The sequence below is a fragment of the Anguilla rostrata genome, chromosome 1, assembly GCF_018555375.3.
Source record: "Anguilla rostrata isolate EN2019 chromosome 1, ASM1855537v3, whole genome shotgun sequence".
NCBI lineage: Eukaryota > Metazoa > Chordata > Actinopteri > Anguilliformes > Anguillidae > Anguilla > Anguilla rostrata.
In genome coordinates this window covers 18,955,307-18,979,599 of record NC_057933.1, presented here as the reverse complement: position 1 = coordinate 18,979,599, position 24,293 = coordinate 18,955,307, and the positions used below count along the sequence as shown (strand labels likewise).

The 24,293-nt window shown below is 38.2% G+C and overlaps 1 protein-coding gene and 1 long non-coding RNA gene across 3 annotated transcripts; one reads left to right on the top strand and one right to left on the bottom strand.

Moving 5' to 3' along the window:
- Window positions 1-3,152: 3,152 nt before the first annotated feature.
- Window positions 3,153-14,190, bottom strand: LOC135250871 (uncharacterized). The gene is made up of 3 exons (XR_010329039.1): window positions 13,807-14,190; window positions 12,204-12,291; window positions 3,153-3,351 (listed from the first exon to the last, which is right to left on the bottom strand). It is a non-coding gene; the product is annotated as an uncharacterized LOC135250871 (long non-coding RNA).
- On the top strand, window positions 9,389-18,675 carry vsx2 (visual system homeobox 2). Of its 2 annotated transcripts, none has more exons than XM_064327632.1 (5): window positions 9,389-9,897; window positions 10,633-10,714; window positions 12,185-12,308; window positions 15,521-15,701; window positions 17,122-17,257. In XM_064327632.1, exons 1-5 carry the CDS (start codon window positions 9,483-9,485, stop codon window positions 17,157-17,159), a joined length of 840 nt encoding a protein of 279 aa, XP_064183702.1. In that variant the 5' UTR covers window positions 9,389-9,482; the 3' UTR covers window positions 17,160-17,257. The 2 variants fall into 2 exon arrangements, with proteins under 2 accessions (XP_064183702.1, XP_064183694.1); XM_064327624.1 differs by having other exon boundaries at window positions 9,398-9,897; window positions 17,185-18,675.
- Window positions 18,676-24,293: the final 5,618 nt, after the last annotated feature.

Here is a 24,293-nt window from a genome sequence, read left to right as displayed (position 1 = left end):
TCATCCTCAGAAATTTCAGTTTTTTAATCATCTCTTTGAGCTCTGACTCAGAAAAGGTCAATCAGAGGTGAAAAAGTGACCTTGACCAGTCAGTCACCCTTGGCTCAATTTAAATGCCGCCATCACGTGGCACCTTCTTTGACATAACCACAGCTTCTTGTAAAAATAAGCCCCTGACTCAGATAGGAAGCTGTCTTACACAACTTACATGTAGGAGGTTGCCGGATCAAGTGTGTAAAACATCACTTCCACTCTGTACCATGGGGGCAACACTTGTTTGAATTAAATAATCACGGAAATGCATTGACTCATTTTTAAAATGTTTCAGATAACCTTTAGGAGGAGTGAAGGTATTAGATTCATAGTTTTATATGCAATAAGTATCACACAGTGCTCACTGATCTAGGTATTCTCATCAGTTCTTACAGAATGGATGACTTCTTAACCTGTAATTCTGTTGGCTTGCAGCTGAGAGATCCAGTACTATTTCTGTGTTACAGTGAAACCTCTTAAACTACAAACTTCATAATTTCCAGAATACTGAAGTTAAATTTTTAGAAAGGTATATACTATTTCAGGTCAATACTTCAGGGATTAAATGGTGATGGAAGAAAATACAAATGGATTTCAAAAACTCAAAGAAACTTCTGGCTAACTGGATTGCATGTTTTTTCTTGCCGAAAAAATGTACAAATTTGTACAAACAAGTAACTCCTGTATCAGTATTTAATACGATGAACTAAAATGCAACAGAATTGGCTCTAGAGTGGCATAAAGAACTGAGGTCCGATGCTTGGTCCAAATGGCGGGGGTGAAGACGTTAGCGTCAGTAGCTCTGAGGCTGTGGGAAGGCGTATCAGTGACGGAGGTCTGGGATATTGGAGGTGGCCAAGTTGTGTTGAGCTTTATAGGCAATGAGTAATAGTCTGAACTGGATTCTTTGGTGAACTGGGAGCCAGTGGAGATTTTGAAGGACTGGGGTGTTGTGTTCTCTGGTGCAGGACTGTATGCGCATAAGGGCAGCGGAGTCCTGCATATATTGCAGTTTGTGCAGGATTTTCATGAATGTGCCAAATAGAACACTGTTACAGTAAGTGAGTCTCGCAGTGATAAACTCACGAATGCGTATTTCAGCCGCAGTGAAGAAGAGGGATCAATGGAGATTGGCGGTGTCTTTGAGATGGATAAAGGCTGTTTTAGTTATGTGGTTAATGATACGTTCAAAGGAGAGAGTTTGATATAACACCAAGGTTGCAGTTGTGTGGAGATGCGGAAACAGCGGAGCCATCGATGCTGAGGGGGAGGCCATGGGATTTGGTTACAGATTTAAGGGCGATTGAGATGCTTTCAGATTAGCCACAGCTCGGCTTGAGAAAGTTTGTTTGGATCTAGGATTTGATTTCTGTGAGTGAGTGAGTGGCAGGAGTGATGGATGCAGTGGAGCGATAGACCTGTGCAGGCCATAGCTGCCATTAGTATCAGCCCCAGGAGAACAAGATTTCAGTAGGCCATGTTTGGAGATGACTTCCCCCTACTCAAAGGCCTAGAACACAATTTACAATCATTCCTGAGAGCTTCTGTTCCTGTGGAAGTAGCATGAGAGCCAAAGAGGATTTCTTGAGTCAAGTTCACTTTCTCACTTCTTGCCACCTTTTCTTTTACCGAGAAAAAAAATCCTTGAATGAATTACTCATTATTTAACTTAGCAGACATATAAACCTTTTTAAAGGATTAGCTACAAAATTAGCAAAAACAGTAGGGAATAATTTGAGTTTTCACATTCAAGAGAAATATTTATGCCCTTCTTTCTCCCCAACCTGATAATTCATAAGCTAGGTTACTAACAATTGTGCTTGGAAAGATTTCCTTTTTAAATGTTGCACATTTAAACAATTACTTTGCTAAAGAAAGATTTTTGGGCAATAATTTTGTAGGAAGAGAATTCTATCATGTCAGTTCATCACATTGGCTGACAGAACAGATCATAATAACACAATGTACTGAAAAGTAGGCTGTTTTTGCCACATATTTTGGGGAATTGGCTGACTTTTAGTTGTTTTAATTCCAATTTGATTCCCTTGATTATAAAGCGCCTGACTCGTCCAATCAGAAACAAATGTGTATACATCAAAGTAACAAATGCAACAAACGCATGGTGACACATTCATCATATGTGATATGCAAAATGCATAAGTACGGGGAAACATACAGCAGTGATCCTTCATTTAGATTGCGGACAGGGTATGATATATCCTACTCAGGCAGTCTGCTCCAGAGCCCAGCTAATGCAATAGCGGTAACTAATACTGCCCATCACAAAGCTCATTACACTGTGACCTTCCTTGGAAGTGAAAGGTCTTTGCATATTTATAATGACTGGAACTAGGAAAAAAAAACCTAACAACTTATGCAATGGCTTGCTAGGTACCTGCATAAGAACAAGGTAAGAATTCTGCTGGTATTTTATTCTGCCGATGAGATTTGCGAGAGCGTGTGCATGTACGTGCGATGTATGTATGCATGTTTTTTGTACAGTCTGAGCAGTCATCCTCTCCATTCACAAGGTCAAGCCAAGTGATAGATCATGTCCAATCGCAAGGTCAAAGGTCAGCCTTGCTTCATAGAATCTCACTGTAGCTTCATATGTGGATACAAAGTTGAAGAGTCCAGGGGAAAGTGTATAGTGATTATATGAGAACAGTCACTCCGCAAATGGGTCATCCCATTCAGTCCCATGCATATCACCACTCTTGTGGTCTGTAGTTGTCTAGCAGTTACCGTTTTTATATAAAATTGTGTACAGTCCCCCTCCCCATTAAAAGAAGACAGGTTCTAGTTTTATTCTCTTGCACAAAATCTGGAGCAAATAGGTTTTAATTGGTGGGTGCTACACATTGGTCGTGGATGAGGGGAGTTCCCACTCATCACTGTAAAGCACTTTGAGCTTTTGGAAAAGTGCTATATAAATGCAATGATTCATTCATTCATTCAATTGAGACTTGGAGTGGCTTTCTTGACACGCTCCCTAAACCAGAAGCAAAACAAAATACACTCACAAATCTTTAGAAAACATTCCTAGAAACTAAAACACCTGGCACAAATGGTCAAAATTATTTATCTACTTAAAATATATCACCAAGCAAGAAATGAAGCATTTTGCAATATAGAATTTCTTTTCTTTTTTTCAGATTCAACATTCTGAGGAGTGCATTGAAATATTGTGAAGGATCTGATCTGTCTTTTGAGACCTGTAGCTGAAGACATCTGTGGGTGTGCGTGCAGTAGAGATTTCGTTATATTTTCTTTGATGGCTGAAGACGTCTCCAGTTTTGGAACAATTGCCAAGTCCACCTGCAAGAGGGGGAGAGTGAGGGTGAGTTGGGGGGGGAAACAAACAAACAAAATTTTGCAACAGCTGTTTGTCTTTTAATCTGCAGCTGTCAGATCTCGTGGTCTTTGATGGGCCACCCAATCTACACGAACGACTGAACTAAATCTTCCCTTAATCTACAGCCTTATTAGCGCACCCTTCTTATGCATGTAAATCGGGGTGCAGTCATTTTCATATGCAGATGGATTATTAAAAGCTGCAGAGGAAGTGGGCATCTCCTAACAATAAACAACAAAGCAATAGCAGATCACAACAGAAGTGGTGGCGAAGCGGGGCTGAGCAAGAACCGCGAAATTGACGGGCCATCGTGACTGGGGTTTAATGGGAGCCCGGAGCACACTCTATGAGAATAGATGGGTTTGTCTTGTCTGGGTGATGTGTCATTAGCATATCATGATAACATTGATTTCTTCATTATCCGTAATGAAATTTCCACTTAATGGCTTCTAATTAGTTTCAACTGGTGATCAGGTAATTGTAGCTGTGATTTTTCCCCCCTCCTTTTTTAATCACTTCACCTCAGTTTTAACTATTTGATGTAAAATATGACTTTGCTGTGGGGATGAGTAATATGTTCAGTCATGTGTTAAGGGTTTATATATTTTGTTAAGTAATTAGCATCAAATTTGTTACTGCATATAAATTAAACCTCCAACTGATTTGGCTTAAACAAATAATTTATTGACATTTAATGCATGTCAAATGCATACAATATGACAAGAATGTTTAATATGGTACTATTAAATGAAGCAGTCTGTTTGTTAACAGTAAAAACACTGTGGTAGTACAGTACTTTACTGCTCTGATTCTACTTCATTTTCATTTTAGCATTCATCGCCGTGTATTTATATATATATATATATATATATATATACTGACTATATATGACTTTTTCTCTTATACAATGTATATTATAGTTTGCATCCCTGCTAAACCCTCTGGCCATTGGGATAATGAGGCAAATCACTTTTTTTTTTTTTTAATGTTCACATCGTTAACTTTTGTGTACACATCTAATATTAAGATTGGAACGACTTTAATCTTATCTCTCTTAAGTAGCTACTGTGTTCCACATTACAGACGGTACTTGTGCTGTTCGTACTGGAAATACATTCTCCTCGAACCACACTGACTCTGTAGTCATGGAGACAGACCAATATCAGTATTTGCATGCTGTGGTAATTGAATTCTGTGACATAAAACCGCAGACACGGTGCAGAACCGCACAGGTTTTCGTGTTCCTAAATCTGATTAACCCCCGGAGTTCAGACGGGATTACAGTACATCTCTCCTCATTATTAATACTTGCTATATAGCTTGGCATGTGGGTATGACGTAGGCTGCATTTTGTATCTGCGCCATATGTACACCATCCTAAACTGGCAATAACATTTTACATATGAGAATGTAATACAGCAAAAAACAGGGCGAATTATATATTTGATCAAAAACCATTTATATGCGTCGCTGCCGCCACCACGTGCCGAAAAGATATTGTCCCACCTTTCATAAAGTCTGGGAGCCTGACCCACGGTGCCCAACTGCGTTTTTATAAATCACGGCATTTATTTATTCATTACCACATGGCACTTTGATAAGACTGGTGTTATCTCCGCCTCTATCCAAGGCTTCTGCTCATTTCCATAAATTAACTCGGCGTAATTATGTGTCCAGATGTCCAAAGTGTGCCACAAATTATCTCTAAACGAATGAAACTCTACTATAATTTAATAATAGCTGATTAGAGAGGATTAGAACTTGTTATGTAAAAACGCACACAAAACAACAAAATTAGGAGATATTTTTCCCTCTGCGCAAGCCAATGCGGTTATAATTATGTCACGTACAATATCCCCTTTACTCAAAAGATTACATGTGGTTCACCATCAGAAGATGATTGGGGGAAATCTGCATCAGATAAGGATTGCAAACATCTTTGACATGATTGTGTCACCTAACCCTAACCTCAAACGACCCGTTCTGTCCTGCAACTTGCCAAGCTTTTCTGCTGATCTTGTTCAGCTTCACAGTGCATCCTGCGTTCTGATTATAACTTTCTCTGCATTTAAAAAAAATCGCAATATACCTGGAACCTTTGAACTAATAAACATTACATACACTGTCAAATGAGAAAGTGGTGGTGTGTTCTACTGTATTGTTAATTTTGAATGTATTTTAAGCGTTATAGTTCACTACCACCTGTGTAGGGCGTGATTTACATCTCAGAAATATGTCGCAATGAAAGTACCACTCTCTTGAAAGGATGGCGTTCATTTGAGAAAATCCTTATTCGGGAAATAAATATGTTATGTGGTTTCCCAAGTTCCACATAGGCTCAACACAGTCACAACCGTAAAGCTAGGTTCTGGCTTAAGTTGTTTATGAAATCTACAAGGGTAAAGGAACTCGTTATGAGTTAACAGGAAAGAGCATGGATATGCCATAAACATCCAAGAGTTTACGTTTCCCGGTGAAAAAGAAAATCGTATCAAAAAATCGGCCCGTATGAAAAAAGGTCGATTTCCAAAGCGGGATGACGGCTCAGTGTGCAATGGTATTGTAGTTCTGCAACGAGAGGAAGAAGATTATTACGTCGTTGACTTAAGGCAGCCATTAAGCGAGGTTGAAATGTATCAAATGCAGGCTTATAAATTCAATGCGTTGCAAAAGGAATTCAAAGAGATGCCTGTGCGTCACATGTATAATAGGCCCATTGCGTAAATTAAATTAATTGCGTGTTATTATTTTCGGTATCTACCATTATCAATTCAAATTGATATGTTAGCGTTTAAGACCCAAATGCCCTGTATGCAAATGTCTCAATATTGTTGCCCCCTTTATAAATGCATTTTGCTGCCAGCCTACTTTGAATCAATTGGCCAATCCAATTAAAAGTGAAAGAAATGGAACAAACCTGTGTAATACTGAAGCAACAGATGTACGGTGCACACGGTCCTGACTGATTCCTCCAGCAAACAAAACAAAGACTAAATATTTAGCATTCAAAATGAATTAGAATATGCAAATTACCCACTAATGAATTAGACTTCAGAGATTAATGTTTATGAGCGGCTTTTAACTAATTAAATAATTATTCCAATTTCAATGGCAATTATCACTTGAAAACCTAAAATGTGATCCCTGACATGTTGATCGGACCTTCAATATTTTTTAATGCTTTTAGAATAGCTGGTGAAAGCATGAATTCAAATGTTGGATGAGAACAACACATATACTGTAAGATCTGTCTTCAGCTCATTACAACGTTTTTAAAATTAAGCATGTTAATGTAAAAACATCAATAAAGATGCTTCTACAAAATATGCTTGAAATTATCTCACCAATTATCTTGCCCAAGAAAGTATAGCCTATACCGATTAATTAAGTGCAACAATTGCCATTGTGGATCCATTTAAATACATTTGGGCTAGAAAAATATGACTTATTATGATAGGACATTTATTTTTTAAATTTTTATTGTAGAAAAAAATGTAATTTAATAAACCTTGACTCAACTTTAAATCCAACTGAATCATTTTGGTGATGCTGACATATTGTCTCTTTTTGGCAGCGTGACTTGATCACACCTTATCTTTCTGTCAATACAATCCAGCATGCCATATCCTTTGGAGTGCTTCATAAAAGAGACCGTTCTTGAAAACTATATTAGCTGGCACTAGAATTTAATTGTATTCGGCTCATTCCATGTCTACTGAGAGATGGGACTTCCCATATTGCCTTCATCCAAGCATTATTAATACTGGGATAATTTGATATTCAAATCCAACCGGGTTCAGTTCTAAATTGCTCCAAATTAAGCTGATTTGCCACAAAACGAGGGCTTTATCCTACAGATAAGATCTTCTCCGAGCTGATGAGGTGGGGATTATGGTACTGGAAAACGGGGCACAGATAGCGAGATTCCGTGTTTTAGGTGCAGGACAGTGAAAGTAAGGCTTCATTTAGTATTGATTTTTACTTTACACGTGTTATTTCATTAAAGGTTACGACCCAATCTGTTTAAAAACTCTCTCTCAGCCTGTCACCGAGTAAAACGTACGAGGGTATATGAATCATCTTAAACCTATTCGTCTAGTTTCTGTAAGAAAAAGCATGCAACTAAATTCATAATTAGTCAAATACTCAGCGACATCAATACAATTTGTCACTAGCCCGTTGACACCGTTTCTTTATACACAAAATTATTTGTTATTTGTTATAGCCTATGTGTTATATATTTCATGAAATTAAAAGGTGACTATTTTATATTTTATTATTTTGATTTGGACATTTGTATTTAAATAATTAAAATGAATTTTACCTAAGAAAGACCTGCAATGCAATAATCTGTGCTTTCCATTAAAATATTAAAAACACACAGCGTGTCCTTATCCAAAATAAGCGACTTTTGTGTGTAAAAATACCAGCAAAGCCTTTACAAAGTATAATTGCTTGGGATTGCACTGGGGATTAGAATATGAAATGGCAAAATGGAAAAAGTCCATTAGAGACAAATACGAAGGATATATTCAAAGGTGATACAAAATTACGTAACCCACTTCTTTTTTTACCACACACACACACACACACACACACACACACACACACACACACACACACACACACACACATATATATATATAAATATAATAAGTTGGTTACGCAATTTTATCACACTTTTCATATATGGCCTACTTTATATTTGTCTCTAATTGACTTTTTCAATTTCATATTCTAATCCTTTTGTTTGGCATATTGTCGTGTTTTGCACCAATTTACTTTCAGCACCTAGCCTAATTATACCCACTCTTCGAATGAACACGTTTCTCCGCAGTTCTCCTATTGAGGTTCAAGTTAAGCCTAATTCTGGGACCACACTAAACACGTGATGGCTTCTTTGTTGACCGCTGTGTCAAGCGCAACTATTTTAATGTCCCGTTCATTCGAAACATGGTATTTCTCCGTCATAGGTGAGTCCAAATATATTTTAACAGACGTTTTCAGTCACCTTAACATTCAGCTAAGCGCGAAATTAGCTGTTTTTGTTTGAGCTCTGAAAATGCGCAAGCGCCCACGCTGTCATTCATGGAACGACTTTGATTATCTGCTAATGATTCACTTCAGGGGCAAACACAGATCAGGCGTTGCAGGCCTACATATTCTACTATTTTTCGGAGGGAGAGGGAGAGGGTGAGAGAGAGAGGAGAGAGTGAAGGGGAAGAGAGAGGGGGGGGGGGGGGTTGTGGGGAACAGGGTACATGCAGAAGGTCACCTGGATTTGTTTGTTTGTTTGATAAAGAATCTATGTAGAACATAATGATTACTTAATTATATATGCTCATAAAACATTGTAAATACAAATTCAAGAAAGTAATCCATTATGTTCCAAATAAAAATATCGATGGCAAATGCATTCATTCAGATGCATATAGCACACGGGCATGCAAATAATATTTTAGTGAATAATAGTTAAATATGCTACAAATGAAAACATTGTTCATGAAGCATTTCATACTTGAATCCTTGCATCGTGCGGACTATAATTGTGGTATCTTTATATGCATGTGTTATAATCATTATCAAAATTACAATTTACTCGATTATTATTATTATTATTATTATTATTATTATTATTATTATTATTATTATTAATAAGCCACTCTTACTAGGTAACATTCTATATATAACAGTTACGCTGTCTAAATTATCCGTTTAGTTTTGACGGCTCGATTCCTGAAAAAAATATCTAATAAAATCAGTCCGCGAGTTGAATTCTCGGTCTATCCTTGCATGTCCAAGTACTCTATCAAATTCAGATACGTCAAACTTCCCATATCCGAAAATGAATGAATAAAGCAATCGATTCTTGCGCTTGCCCAACCATTCACTCTGTGTCTCTGAAAAAAAAGTGTTTCTCTGGAATTCCTAATTGCTTCCTCGCTGCTGATTGGTTGCTGAGTTCTGACCCTTATTGGGATGGACCTGTTGGATAAAAAGGGCATTTCTAGAGGGATCACGAGCACTACATATTGGAGAGTGCACTGGGGACCAACTTGTGTGGGGGAAAATAGGGAATATCATCAAAGACACTATGACAGGAAAAGAAGGGGTCGTGCTGTCGGAAAGTTTAAACAAACCGAAAACATCCTCATCCTCTGAGAATGGGGGGACAAACAGCCACCAGCCATCGAAAACAAATGTCACGCACCCTCCCAGGTGCACGGGATTCGGGATCCAAGAAATTCTGGGTCTGAACAAGGAGCCTCCGTCGGCCCCACGGAGCACACTGGAGTCTCTACCGGCTGGAGCGCACCTGCTGGCGGCCAGGTCGATGCTCGGTCCTGCTGGTGTTGGGGTCGGGATGGGATTAATTGGCCCAGGAGGAATCCCCTCGTTTTACACACAACCTGCGTTTTTAGAGGTTCTGTCAGACGCACAGAATGTGCACCTGCAGCCCCTTAGCAGGACTGTGGGGCCGTTGGACTCCAGCCAAACTGCGAGCTCAGGTACTCTCCACAGAAACCGACTGCTCTTTATTTGCATGTGCATTGTATAGCTACACGACGAATGACTGGCACGACACCATTGAATTCTGTTTTGATATTTTATGTTGACCGCAGTCTCCACATTTATGGCAAATGATTTCACTTTATGTTGTAAACTACCCCAGAGCTATGCCACCGCATTTAGTCGTGTCACTAGCTATATTTGGTAGTATTTCTTCATATTATTATTATTATTATTATTATTATTATTATTATTATTATATGCTACAACGCTCATAATTTATAATAATAATAATAATAATAATAATCATAATAATAATTATTATTATTTTTATTTTTTTTTATTATTAGGAAAACCGTCGTATTTTTCTGTCAAACCGAGTACTGTTGCTGTTGAGAATGTGGGTATAAATAGAAATAGTATGTCACATGGCAATTGATTAGACTACAATGTTTCCATTCGTTTTGAATTCATGAAAAAAAAATCATTATTTGACAAAGTCACAGTTTTATTCGCTTTTGATATTATACATAATACTTGCATGTCCTTTAAATGCTCACTTTCCTACCACTGGTTTTTGTCTCAAAAATAAGCTAATATAGCCATTCGTATTCTGCATAATTTGACCTACACAATTTTATTTTAGTCTGACTGTCTAACAGGCCCCTTTTTAAAAATCAAACTTCCATGTTTTCTTGTTTGGGGCGTATATTTAATTTATTTTTATTTTTCAGATTCGGATGTATCGTCCAGTGAAAGAAGATTATCAAAGCCTTCACTGAGTCAGAGCAAGAAAAGAAAGAAAAGGAGACACCGGTAAATATGAATGTTAAAATTGCGTTAAACAGGCAAAGTTTGAATTATGTAACAGTAAATTACCTAAAGCTAATTCACGTTTAATGCCAGAGCATGGAATATTGAACGAAAGCGTATGCATATATTATTAACGAAATATAATAACAATATAATCGCTTTATGTTAAGCTTAATATGAACGATTTTCTGTTTTTTATTATTATTATAAATTAGTCAGTTATATTTCTTTACTGTTGCAGCCTATAACAAAATGGTATCGAAGTTTTAATAAATCACAAAATACAAAGCAAAACTGTAATATCAAACGTCACGCTTTACGTTAAATAGGCCTATATTGGCCTGATATAGAACGCCCCCATTGTATAAATATACGATTATAATGTATAATGTGTGTTTGAAATTTAAGAAGTCAATATAAAAATGAGGCGATTGTTTTATTTTTTCATTTTTCTGCATTCATAATACTAACGCATGTTATGCATGCCTTACAGACGGCTACTTTGTCCGTTAGTTCTTTCATATTAAATGATTTAATATATTGTTTATTGCAATGCATTTAACTACTTATAAGGATGCATGCATTTCCAAGTGAAACATATTATTAGAAAAAAATGATTAAGTTTGATAATTAATCTGGGTCGAGTATAAAAATCCGAAATTCGGAACTGGAATATTGCATTCTTGCCTGAATACACCTGGCCAAATGCCTTTGCCTGTATAATTCACCAAAAAGGAATTGCAAAGCGCTTTTATCACCAAGGAAACGAGTTTTGCTATGCAGGCCTCGAAATCTTTCGAAATTAATTTATGAAGGTATTAAAATGGGACCGATATCACAATGATTACACACAAACACATATCAGACCAAGGACAGCGATTAATCCAGCCCCTTCTGTCATTCATTATTTGAAATGTTTCACATTCCTTGATGTACCCTTAGATTATAATGTCTAGTTGTTTTGTTTCGCTTGTTAACATATAGGCCTAGCAGTGAAAACTGTTACGCCGTGAGGCAGAGGTTTAGATTTCGTAATGGTTCTTATTCCATAGGATAATTTTTTTTTTTCGAAATGGCATTTTGTTATGAATAGGAACTAGTCGCTTATGATTCGAGGATACATTTTAATCACTATCGTACTTCACGACTATATTTTAATGAACATGATTAAATTAAATTGTCTGAAACACACAGACGCTGCCAATCCATTCCAGGGAAAGAACACGAGTAAATCGGACTTCAGAAAACACAAGATATGTTTCAGCAATCCATTTGGCTTGTTGAAAACAGTAGACAATAAAAAAATGTAAAAATTGCAATAGCAATACCTGTTTGCATACCACTACAGTAGCCTACATTTTAACTCTTGTTAGAAATTATTATTAATATTATATAATATTAGAATGCTGTAAATAAACATACCAAAAGGGAAGAGAAAATTTACTATTTTTCTGTTATTTTTTTCCCCTCTAGAACAATTTTCACGTCTTACCAGTTGGAGGAGTTAGAGAAGGCCTTCAACGAAGCACACTACCCAGACGTGTACGCACGAGAGATGCTAGCCATGAAGACGGAGCTACCTGAGGATAGAATACAGGTATCACAATCCCTTCATCCCTCATTTTTCTGTCCACGGCAGCTTTACCAAATCTAACGATAAATAAATTCATAAAGACACACATTTTCCGAAACAACTTGCCTGTCAGTACCAAAATTAAGAAACTCACTGTGTGTATCTGTGCCAAAACAGACAAAGCCAGCACTGACTTAACAACATATCTGTATAGTGCAAGAACCCATGGAAAATAATTAGACATTTTGACTATAGATATAATTTTATCAGATCAATTTTTACATGGATTCAATTTGCTCTGAACTACAATTTGACAGAAATAAAAAATTAATATCATGTCCAAATTTGCTGTGATAGTCTAGAATTGGTAGCATCAAAGTCTCAGTCATTCTGCGAATAGCACTACAAGGTGTAACTGCTGTGATACATTCGATAATATTTTTGTATGGTTTAATACAGTAATACTCATCCTTCGGTTCTGTTAACAACCCTTCTTTTTGTGAAATACACTCCATACACTTCCATACACTCTACCCTGACACTCTAAAATGTGAAGAGTGTGAGTTAAAGCATTATATTAACGGACTTCTGATTAAAAATACTGCATTTGCAGGTATCTATGTTAAGCTCACATTAAATGTTGCCTGGGATTGAAAAAGAGCCACATGACCCAGGTGGAGGGAGGGGGAAGATTAAATCTACCTCAGTGTTTATGTTGTGTGTATGCCATTTTTCAGAGTACATTGGACAATATTGGCGCTGTTTACAAAAAAGATAACACATTAAAAAAAAAACATTTTGAAATATGAGACTAGCCAACATTGTTTGAGATAACACACATTGAGGATTTTTTATTTATTTATTTTTTCCAATAATTAATTAAACAGCTTGTATCAGAAGTGTTATTTGTTGAGATAAAATATTGTCACTGGTGTAGGCATTGATGTGACTTGCATTTACTGTGAATGGAGAAATTAAAAAGCAATGTATCAGAAGATAATCATTTTAAAAGTTACATAATATAATAAGTACCATTTTAATTTCAGTTGTATTTTTGTATTTAAAAGATTACATAAAGGAAATCTCATATCACACAACATATACATGTTAAAATTTATTATAAATGTGTATTATACTTAACCAGGAGAGAACATTAATTCAAATTATACATACTTTTTAAATATTAATGAAACATTTGGTAAAAACACTATTTATTTGGTGTGTTTCGATAGAGGGATTATATTTGAACGTGTCCCTATCTCTGCAAGGTTGATGTTGACTGGACTTTATGTAAAACCAGTAAAAGCAACGTGGCAGCGATCACAGTAAACGTGCCTCTCTAATGCCATGCAATGGTGTCAGGTGTGCCCCTGTATATTGATAGGCGCGCGATGCCTCAATTCCATTTTGCCTCTTAAAAAAAGAACATTTACCCCCCTTTCCCACTGAATACGCACACACACACTCACACACACGCACGCACACACACGCACGCGCGCACACAATGCCCGCCTCTACGCACCTCCATCTTCGGCTGCTACACATCTCTCTCATCAGGCACAGTTGGATGTGAAACAATTTTTTTTCTCTCCGAGAGGAGAACTAACGACCTAATCAGGCAATCAAGGCGGGAGAAGATTGCAGTGTGACCCGGATCATCCATCTGCCAAGGCGCCTTTTAATTTCATTTTCATTACGCCTCCTCTTGGCAAATAAATAAATAAATGGATAGATAGATAGCGAGGGATAGATAGGTAGATAAATAAATAAATAAAGCACCACTCCAGCCCTAAACAAAATTAACACCCAATTTTCTCATCGAGTGTAATTAGTTAAATCAGATGAGCCCGCCGTGTCCCCCGAGGTAGGCTGGCGCGAGACTCAGGGAGTTAAAATGAAATAACTACATTGAATTAATTAGCATGGGTCAATGACGGAGCTCCCCGGGGCCCGGCTGGTTTAATTTCCCGTGATATTTGCGCGCCTGTCGACCATCGATTGGGCTTGAAATTAACTTATTTTTCAATCAGCCTTCGCGTGCCCCAGGGGTCGCGTCTCCTCACGCTGCGCCCCCCCTCCCCCCGCCCTCGCTGGTTTTCTTTGACTGCCAGAGAAGCAATTTTTCATCAAAAAACCCATCTCTAGTATCAGATAAGGGCCATCATCGGAATCACCAGAAAAAGGTTTCAAAACGGTTTTGATAATTTTTAATTTAATGTCTAACCCTCAAACACACAAAAACCTTTTCTGTTCACCCCTCTGCACACACATGCACGCACACAGACACATACACATGCGTGCACACGCACACACGGCCTTTCTACGCACCCCCCTACACACGCGCACACACGTACACACACACACACACACACACACACATTTTCTGCTGTCCGTACACAAGCACCAGAGGAAAAACACTGGCTGTGCTGGGGCACTGGAAATCAATTTGGATGCTCTGCTCAGTAAGCTGACAGATAGCCCCAGGCCTCAGCACCCAGAGAGGGAGCCACACACATGGCTGTTAGCAGGTTAAACATCTTGATGTGTCTCTGGCTATCAATCTGCTTTACAGCATGGGAGGGGGGCCTGCAGGAAGCAGAGATGAGTCACACTCACACACACACCACTCATACCACACATGATGCCATTTAACAGGGAAAATGGCGCACCACACATGATGCCAGTTAACAGGGAAATCTGTGTGTGTGTGTGTGTGTTCGTGTGTTTGTGTATGTTCAGTGATTGCCTGATTGTCGAGTGCCAGAGGGTAATAAGACACAGTGATTTGGATGTTTTAGCATTGTTTACAGATGCTATTCCAGGCAACATGGCAATGCACCTGTCAATTTTCAGGTTTCATAGGAATAAAAACAAAATATGTATCACAGTTCTGAAACAAGTGGAGTACCATCAAGATGGTATATGGCAAATAACATCCATCCAACAGACATAGTTATAAATGAGCAGTTGTGTGGAACGACTTCTCACCATTACACATAGCATTCTAAGGCAGTGGGAATTTCATGTACTGTTGATGGAGGAGAGGGAGGAGAGCATTTATAGTGGGGGTAGGGGAATGTGAGATGTAGTATTCATTTCCTCCAGCAGGAGTCACTGTCTGATGGTTTTGTGAGGAGAACCATGCCCAGAGGAGCTCTGGCTGATGCAGCTGCTTGCTGTTCCGTCCAGGGGGTGTTATGTTTGACCAGAGGTGTGGGCTTTGTCTCTCTCTGCAGGTCTGGTTCCAGAACCGGCGGGCCAAGTGGAGGAAGAGGGAGAAGTGCTGGGGCCGCAGCAGCGTCATGGCGGAGTACGGCCTGTACGGCGCCATGGTGCGCCACTCCATCCCGCTGCCCGAATCTATTCTCAAATCTGCCAAGGATGGCATCATGGATTCCTGCGCCCCCTGGCTGCTCGGTGAGTCACTGCACCCTGCTCGCTTTTTCTCACCTCACCCTCCTCTCTTTCCTTCTATCCATATCGCTCTCTCCTCGGTTAAAGAGCCCGACCGTGATGGTCGCGTCCGCTTTTTCTTTTTTTAAATATATGCCACGTTCTGAGATTGAGAAACAAACATTAACATTAATCAACCCTCTGGCACCGAAGAGGGAGAAGTTTCTGCACTCTTTACATCCTTAAAAGCGATCATTACATCGACTGAACGGAGTTGTGACCCTCTCCGCCTTGACCTGACTCATTCATACGCACGACGCGTCCTGCTTCTCGCGGAGTTCAGAATCTTGGCTCCGGCTGAGTTTTAGTAAAATGGCGCCGCAAGCAACTGAGGATGTCCAGGACCTGTCACTGCGATAATGATCTGGGAAGTACAGCAGTACGGCTAACCTGACTTAATCAGGATGGCTTAGGAGAATCCCTCCATTTGCCTCACTTGTCAGTCAATTGATTACCATAAATCAATGAGATGTCCGCATCTGAAAGTAAAATTTGTTCCTGGAATGCCATGCCACCCACGTACACATCCACTTCTGCACACACACACACACACACACAAACACACACACCCACTTCTGCACACACACACACACACACACACACACACACAGCAGAACTAAATTCATTGGGCTATACTGTCACCTATTCCCTCTGACTGCTGTACCTATACCATTATACACACCCTTGTAGTGTAGTTAGGCACTCTCTCCAAGGGCATAAAAAGATTAGAAATGCACTGAACTGTTGAAATTGGCTGGTATTATTATTTTACAAAAAGATATAAATCCTCATCAGGAAAGTAAAATTTCAAGCATTTCAACAATCAAGATTGATGACTAAGTAATTAAAGACCAGGTAAAGATATGACACTTCCACCCTCTTTTTTAAAACCAAGAGAAGAAGCTGATGATAAACATGGCAAAGCAAAATAAAGTCAGTCTCCAATTGTTATGTAGCCTGCTATATCAACAATTATTCAGTGTACGATCAAACTTGATTTATATTAAAATACACTTACAATGCGATATAAGCAATTGTATTTAATAAAAGCATGTGGTGACAGTACTGTTTATTTATTATTTCTCTGTATCTTCTTTCAAAAATGTACACACGTGATTTCATTTAAATAATTATCTTTTTAACTCTATAATCATGCCAGTAGGGAATTCAGAAGGATCACAAGTCTCAGAGAAGCTTTCTTTGAAAGTCCTGTCAGTTTCTGCATTGTGGCAGTCATCAAGAACACCTGGCTTAAAATATTCCTTTTTATTCAGCATCCCATCTCACTCATCCATTATCTCTTTAGAGGCCACAACCCAAGTTATCCTGACAAATGCCTGCTATTTCTTACTATGGACTCTTCCTCTGTGCTTACTGTTTTCAGTTCAAGATGGCTTGCAGATGACCAGGCGCTTTTCTTAATCCGAATACCTGCAATTCTTTTTAGGGATGCACAAAAAATCCATGGAGACCGCTGTGGTTCCGACAAGCGGGAAGCCAGACGTCACCCAGCAGCCAACCAATCAGAAAGCTGATGAGCGAGAGGTGGAGGAGAGGAGGACAGAAAGCAAGTCACCCATTTCCAAAGAGGAACTGAGGGAGAACAGCATTGCTGCGCTCAGGGCAAAAGCACAGGAGCACAACGCCAAGGTGCTGGGGACTGTTTCGTGTGATGGACCGGGGCACAAGATGGAAACGGAGGTTGTGGAGGAGAGTGCTGGAGATCCATTGAGTCCAGCCGAAGAGGAAAAAAGTCCATGAATTGTTTGCTTTCTAAAACAAATGACTTTCTTTGTACTTCAGAATGCTGCAGTGCCCATGCAGTCTTACAAGTCTCTGTGAACATACCCAGGCTTCTGTGGTTCTGCTTCATTAGCAGGTTTCTATGACTACTGCACACCAATTTTACTGTATGTTTTCATAGTTCCTTATATTGTTTTTCCTACTTTTAATTTACTCTTTGTTTCTGCTGGTTATCTGACCAAGTGTTACTGTACCACAAGTTAAGAATTTGTCTTCCTTGCGTAAAGAACACACTAAAAAAGTTGTGTACACTCTTATGAGTTAAAAAAGTAAATAATTTTGGATGGCCAAAATTTGTGAGAGGTTGTTTCATGTACTTTTACCACCTCAAGGGTGGAAGCCATATCTTTATCTGTGTATGTGCTTTGAAGAATTCATAGGTTAAAATATATAATTACAGTTTATCTGTGCGATAAAATGAATGATTCATTAATTTCTACGTTAAGCCGAATATTCGCTACATATCGCGAACCAGGCTGGCAGCTATTTGTTTCATACATAAAGTTGGGAGTACAAAACATTTTGAATCGTTGGAATCTGATGTGCTTTTGCGCCATTTATTTATTTTTACCCTTGGAAATACAAGGTGAGTGGAGTAATTACTTCATACACAGTTTTGAATATATGAATTATGAAGATGATTATGACATTGCATTTAGTTGAAGATAGCATGAGCACAATTAATGAGTTGTAACTTATTCAAACTTTAGTATTTGGCACTTATTTGTGAAATTGACAAGGATATGGCCTAAACTGTTGGTGTTTCTCTGCATTTAAAAGGTGGCAACATCTAGATTTTAATTTCCTTTATTTGTATTTGGTTTCCAAAACACAGTGCATCTTTCATTCACACACTTACAATCTCCTTATTTTAAAAGCTGGTCAAATCTGAAGCACTGAGTAATAATTAACCAGGAAATTAACCAGATCTTTTACTATATACTATCTGATCTTTTCAAGGAAGGCAGTAGTCAACAAACTGTTTTAGAATGTACCTCTTCTGTATATACTGTACATAAAGTAAACCAGAAACAAAGATCACCGCTGAAATGTTTAATTCACTGAAATATACGTAGTTTAAATGTGTTTTCTGTTTTATCTTTCTGTATAATAAAAAAAAAACCTTCATTGTTTAGACTGTTCCCTATTCATTATTTTTTGTCACATTCTATATACATATTTGAATCATACTGTTCACATTCCATGAATTGAAAATAATTTTAACCCTGACTTGTCATTTACCTTTGGAGAGGTTTTCATGTTGACTATGATTAGAAGTTTTTTGTTTTGTAATCCATTCTACAAGAGGTAATACAATCCAGAAACAATTATTTGGATAATTAGTAAGCTATTTTATTATTGATGGTAAAAGACTACTTTTTCTGTTACACTAAAGGTAATGCAGGATTACATTAGGATATTCAATCACCTCATCCATCAAGTTGTTCTCTTGCAATTAAAATAAAATAGATCTTATTTTATGTGAAAATGTTGACGTTTTGTGGGAAAAATACCGCCCCCAGTGACTCAACGTGGGCATCCACAGTTTTGATTAAATCATGCACTGTGAACTAAAACTAATAACCTGCCCGCATTCGTTCAGGCTTGAAGCAAGTAGAAAAATTCTGCCTGCCAAAGCCCTCCCTGACTTTGATAACTGTAGCCACGACTTCTTAGGCAGAGGCATATCTTCACATATCAGATAAATCTAAATGTACAAGCTTCATCGAAAATATTGAGTAACACGGAAATTACCCTGTGACAGAATTTCCCATTGTCAACACTGTCCTCAAATCAGTTAGCACAAAATGAACTATTTATAGCAGTTGTATTGACATTCTATGAAATCCAAACTATTTTTAAAAAACGTCTTTTTATGTTTATTTGCTATTGATATTTTTCATGTTCATATAGCTGGCCATGCTGACATACATTTTCAAATAATGTACTTGAGGTTTTTTTGAGATGTTTGCAAAGAAATTTCTCTTTAAAGTATATATATATTCTATAGGTATTTTTATTTCTCTCTTTTTTACTGAAAAATAATACGATAATTTCATAAACAGGTTAAATATTTTATTTACATTCAATGAAACTCTTACTGGAACTGTCAGAGTCATGATAAATAATGCGTGAAGCATATATGACGAATGTCATCAACGCAAAACAAACAACACAAAAGAAATCATATAAAGAGTGCTGGGCTACCTATATAAACTATATAATAGTCATGCACTGTAATCACCATAATGTTACCGTACATAATGTCCCCGACTACAGTGACCCACTTGGCCTATGTTTAATATGTAACGTTAGTGCTCATGATGACAGAAAAAGGTGCATAATGATTTAGTGCCTCAAGTGTTCATGCATAATAGTTTAGATAATGGTTATGCTACAGCTAAACATTTTTTGATTATGACAGAAATTTAAAAACAGGAGAGCTTTTGATCAGCATTCTTAAAATGATCTTAATATTTCCAAGACCATATTCTACCCATCCTTACTTGAAATTCTTTTCTGCTGTGGAGCCTAAATCATAAAGGCAAAGTTACACACATTAGCTAGACATTCAGTGCTGTGTGAAGTGTAAATTACGGGCAATTAGACAGCTTTCCAGCTGTCTAAAACATCTAGGTCCACACCATTTAGAAAGTGGTCTCTCCGGCTCAATGACAGACATATGGCCACCATAGATTCTGGTCAGATAGAAGAGCAGAGTTTGATATATCATATTTATTTATTTATTTGTGAATCTGTGGTATTAAACAATTCATATTAAAGTTATCTATAGTCTAAAGCACTCTTTCTCTTTCTCATACTATTGTGCTTCACCCACCCAAAGGCATTTTGATTAATATTTCATATTCAGTAGTGTGGTTTTAAAGACAGGTAAGGAATCATCTTCTGTATCTTCTGCGTATATTATATATATATATATATATATATATATAGTGTGAATTAATAATCAAATATATCAAGTATATTATAAAAATGTGTACATATTATTCAGAATACGTGAGCTTCTCCGATAATTATTTGAATTGTTTGTACAGTTTGTACATTCATGCAAGATGATGTCAATGATCTTTATGACATGTGATGATTTCATATGTGCCATTCATATTGGCCTGATTGTGATAAAATATGCACCTCGCCATGTGTCCCTAACATGAATGGCACATGGCAACATGTCTATTACTTTGTCTCAGTCAGCCTGACATGAATAAATGCTCAATAATAAACCAAAAACTGCATTAAGGTCTCCGAGCATTTGACTGTGTCTCTTCCTGACTAAGCGATGCATCTTTAGCAGGCACAGACAGTTCGGTCTGTCCATGAGGGTCAGTCAGCTTTGCAGAGCTTCAACAGTAATCTCAATATTCCCACGTGCGCACAGATGGATGCCTGGATGAGGGGGCGAAAAAAATGCAATGGATAATCATTCAAGACCCTTCCCTGGATGATTCCAGATCAATTTAAGGAAAGCATTCATGGAGCATTGGTGTGCCACTGGCCGATAGTGCAGGTCAAGGGAAAGTAAAGATAATTCTCACTTATAGATCTAAGATGTAGCAGTGCTGATTTTTCTGTTGTTGAAGTTGTGCCTTTCAACTGCTGCAAGTGTGTGTACTTGTGGATTATATCTAGAAATCCTTGAATGAACAGCTTCCTCCTGGATTCTTCATACGAAGAATCTGTAAGATCATTCCTTTCAGGCTTAATTATGGCTTGCCCTTTCACATTAGGAAATTCATCTCATCGCACGCATTGCTGTACTGTGACTTGAGGCATACTAAAGAGTTAAAATGAACACAATTTGCTGAACATTTAAACTGTTTTAAATTAATTTATTTTATTTAAAATGAATGATTCAATTTAAAATTTAAAAAATTAAACTGATAAAATCCCAATGGATACAGCAGTAGTTAAACATTCGTGCACACGTGGTAAATGAGACTAAGGGCTTGAAAAAAAATAATGTTCAGCATGTATAAAATAATTGTGATGTCCTCAAATTTACTGAAATTGTTGGAATTTCACAGCTGTACTGCAAACTGTAGCAGACGTCGACTGGGGAAATGCTTTAGTTTCTCCCTGTTTCTATGTTGACCAAGATACTTTGAAATGATTTCTTGGTTCATCTGACTATTTTCCCCATCCTTCCTGTTACGGATACAGGGGGTTAGGACCCAAACGCAGAGTGAGGGGGAAAAAAAAGAAAATAAAATCAACTCCAAACAGTAAATTGAAAGGAAGACTTTACTTTTCAAAACAGGAACAAAAGCAGGGAACAAAAAGTCTTGCAGGGTAAAACACAGAAAACAAAGAAAATCCAAAAATATGTAGAAACGGAACAAGGGCAGAAGCACACAGTAGGCTACTCAGGAGGAAACACACAGGGCAGAAACACACAAGGATCCAGCACCCGAGTCAGGGAAGAAAGGAACTTAAATAGACAAGACACTGACGAGACACAGGAGGACACAATGCACAATCAGGCCACAGAGAGGGAAGGGAAAATGAGACAACCAAAAAACAATAATTGAAAACAATAATACATTTAAACAGGGTAAATGAACAGAACTAAAAACTGAAGTGCCGCCATCTGGCGGCCCAAAAAGGGAAATGCAGACAAACCACAGAACCATGACACTTCCTGTTTCTTTTCTGACTCTGAAACATGTCCTGTATCCCCGAAGTCAGGTGTGTTGCTCACCTCTGTTCAGGGCTATTCCCAGGGCTGCTCTGAAAGAGCACAAGTGGTGGCTTGTGGTTAAGAAGCATATGCTTAATTGCACAATGACATATTGAAACAGGGAGCTTATAATATTTCAGAGCCACCAAGGAGAAAAGATGGCATCATAACAAGAATAATATTACATTTTTAAGCGTCTGAATGCAAGCACATTCTCAAGACAGGTAGTATATTATTTTGCTTTCAGTTGATCGTAGTAACATCTCAGAAATTAAATGACGAAACCATTTTTCTTTCTTTGAATTTGAGATTTCCAAAATGAGGGAGATGGCAGGAGTGACAGGGCTACATTGGGCAGTCAGTGATTCCTTCAGTAATCCCTTTAGTTTATTCACTGGAGTTTATAGGTCAACCTAGCACTGCACTGTAAGTCCCTGTGCTGTGCAAAGACATTTTCTATGGGGAGAGGGAGATGAAGATAGCAGAAGTCACCTATCCAACTTCCCCTGGCTAGAAATTCAGCTCAGAAAATAGAACTGCAGAAACCAATATGTCAGCGCTCTTTATCTTATCTTTAAATGTGTGAATTGTGGCACCGTAAATATCCACAATTCACAGCCTACTCGCAGACTACTGCAAGTGAGAAAGAGGTGCTAGGATCATACCAGACAACAAACCTATACTTTCAAATTCATTTGGCTTGAAAAATCATTGTCTTTTGGCAGCTGGTCACCTGAAGTGAAATTACATGCAGATAAATCCACTCTAGAGTTCATAAGTGGATGTATTTAAAATATAAAAAAATAAAAGTATTTGAAAAACAAAACAGATAGATGTTAGTTATTAAGGAAACGTCCCTTTAGGCTACAGAAGACTGTATTCGCAGTGCTATCTTCATATTTTTAAAAGTGAAGGCTAGTTATTTCAAATGTTTGATAAAGATATTCTATGAGTTAAAAAAAATACGTGGCATGTAATTAAATGTTACCAGGATTCAGCATTGTGTGCTATAATGTGACCTAAATACCCCAGTTTCAACATTTTAAATACAAGGAATTATGAGTTTTGTAGTTTTATAAGCCTTCCTTCTCTGCTGTAAATGGCATTATTAGTAATTACTGGACGTTTGAGCTGTGGAATTATACAGCCTGCTATAAGTAAATCCCAACCCTGTCTGCCCCAGACCAGCCCTGGCCTGCTGATCCCAGGCCCATCCTGATTTCCAGGGACAACGTCATCAGATTACTCATTTACAGAGTATAATTCAGTCATAATTTAATTTACTTAACATATCTGTAATTACTTTATTGGCATCTGCCATGATAATACCTGGCTTATAACAATATGGGCAATATGGGAAAAACACCCCCCCACTCACTCATCCACCCATCAACTCACTCACCCACCCGCCTGCCCGTCTACTCACTCACTCACTCACCTACCCACCCACTCACTCACTCACTCACCCACTCACTCACACACCCACTCACTCACCCAGCCACACACTCATTCAACCACCTGCCTGCCCGTTCACTCACTCACCCACCCACCAACTCACTCACCCACCTGCCTGCCCGTCTACTCACTCACTCACTCACCTACCCACCCACCCACTTACCCACCCACCCACCCACTCTCTCTCTCTCTCTCTCTCTCTCTCTCTTTCTCTCTCTCTCTCACACACAGTCTTCCATTGTGTCTCTTGTGTCCCTTCTGTAGTGTAGTCAATCTTTGGGGAACCTCCAGCCAGACATAGTGGACACCATCACTGACCTGGGGGTTCAGGTTGGAAGGAAGGCTGGAGATGTGGGGTGGGAACAGGGGGTAGAGTGGTGCGAAGATTATCACTTTCTGGACTTTTTCTCCATTGCCCTGCTCACAGAGGCATGGCTGCTCTACTTCAGTTCCACACTTAGTTAGCAGGTGGATGAGAATCTAAAAGTGACAATCTAAAGATTTGGACGCTTATAATCTTCTCAGAAAATACACAACAAAAGTTGTCAATTGCCGTTTACAAACCTCTGTTAAGAATGTTACATTGGGGCACAGGATTT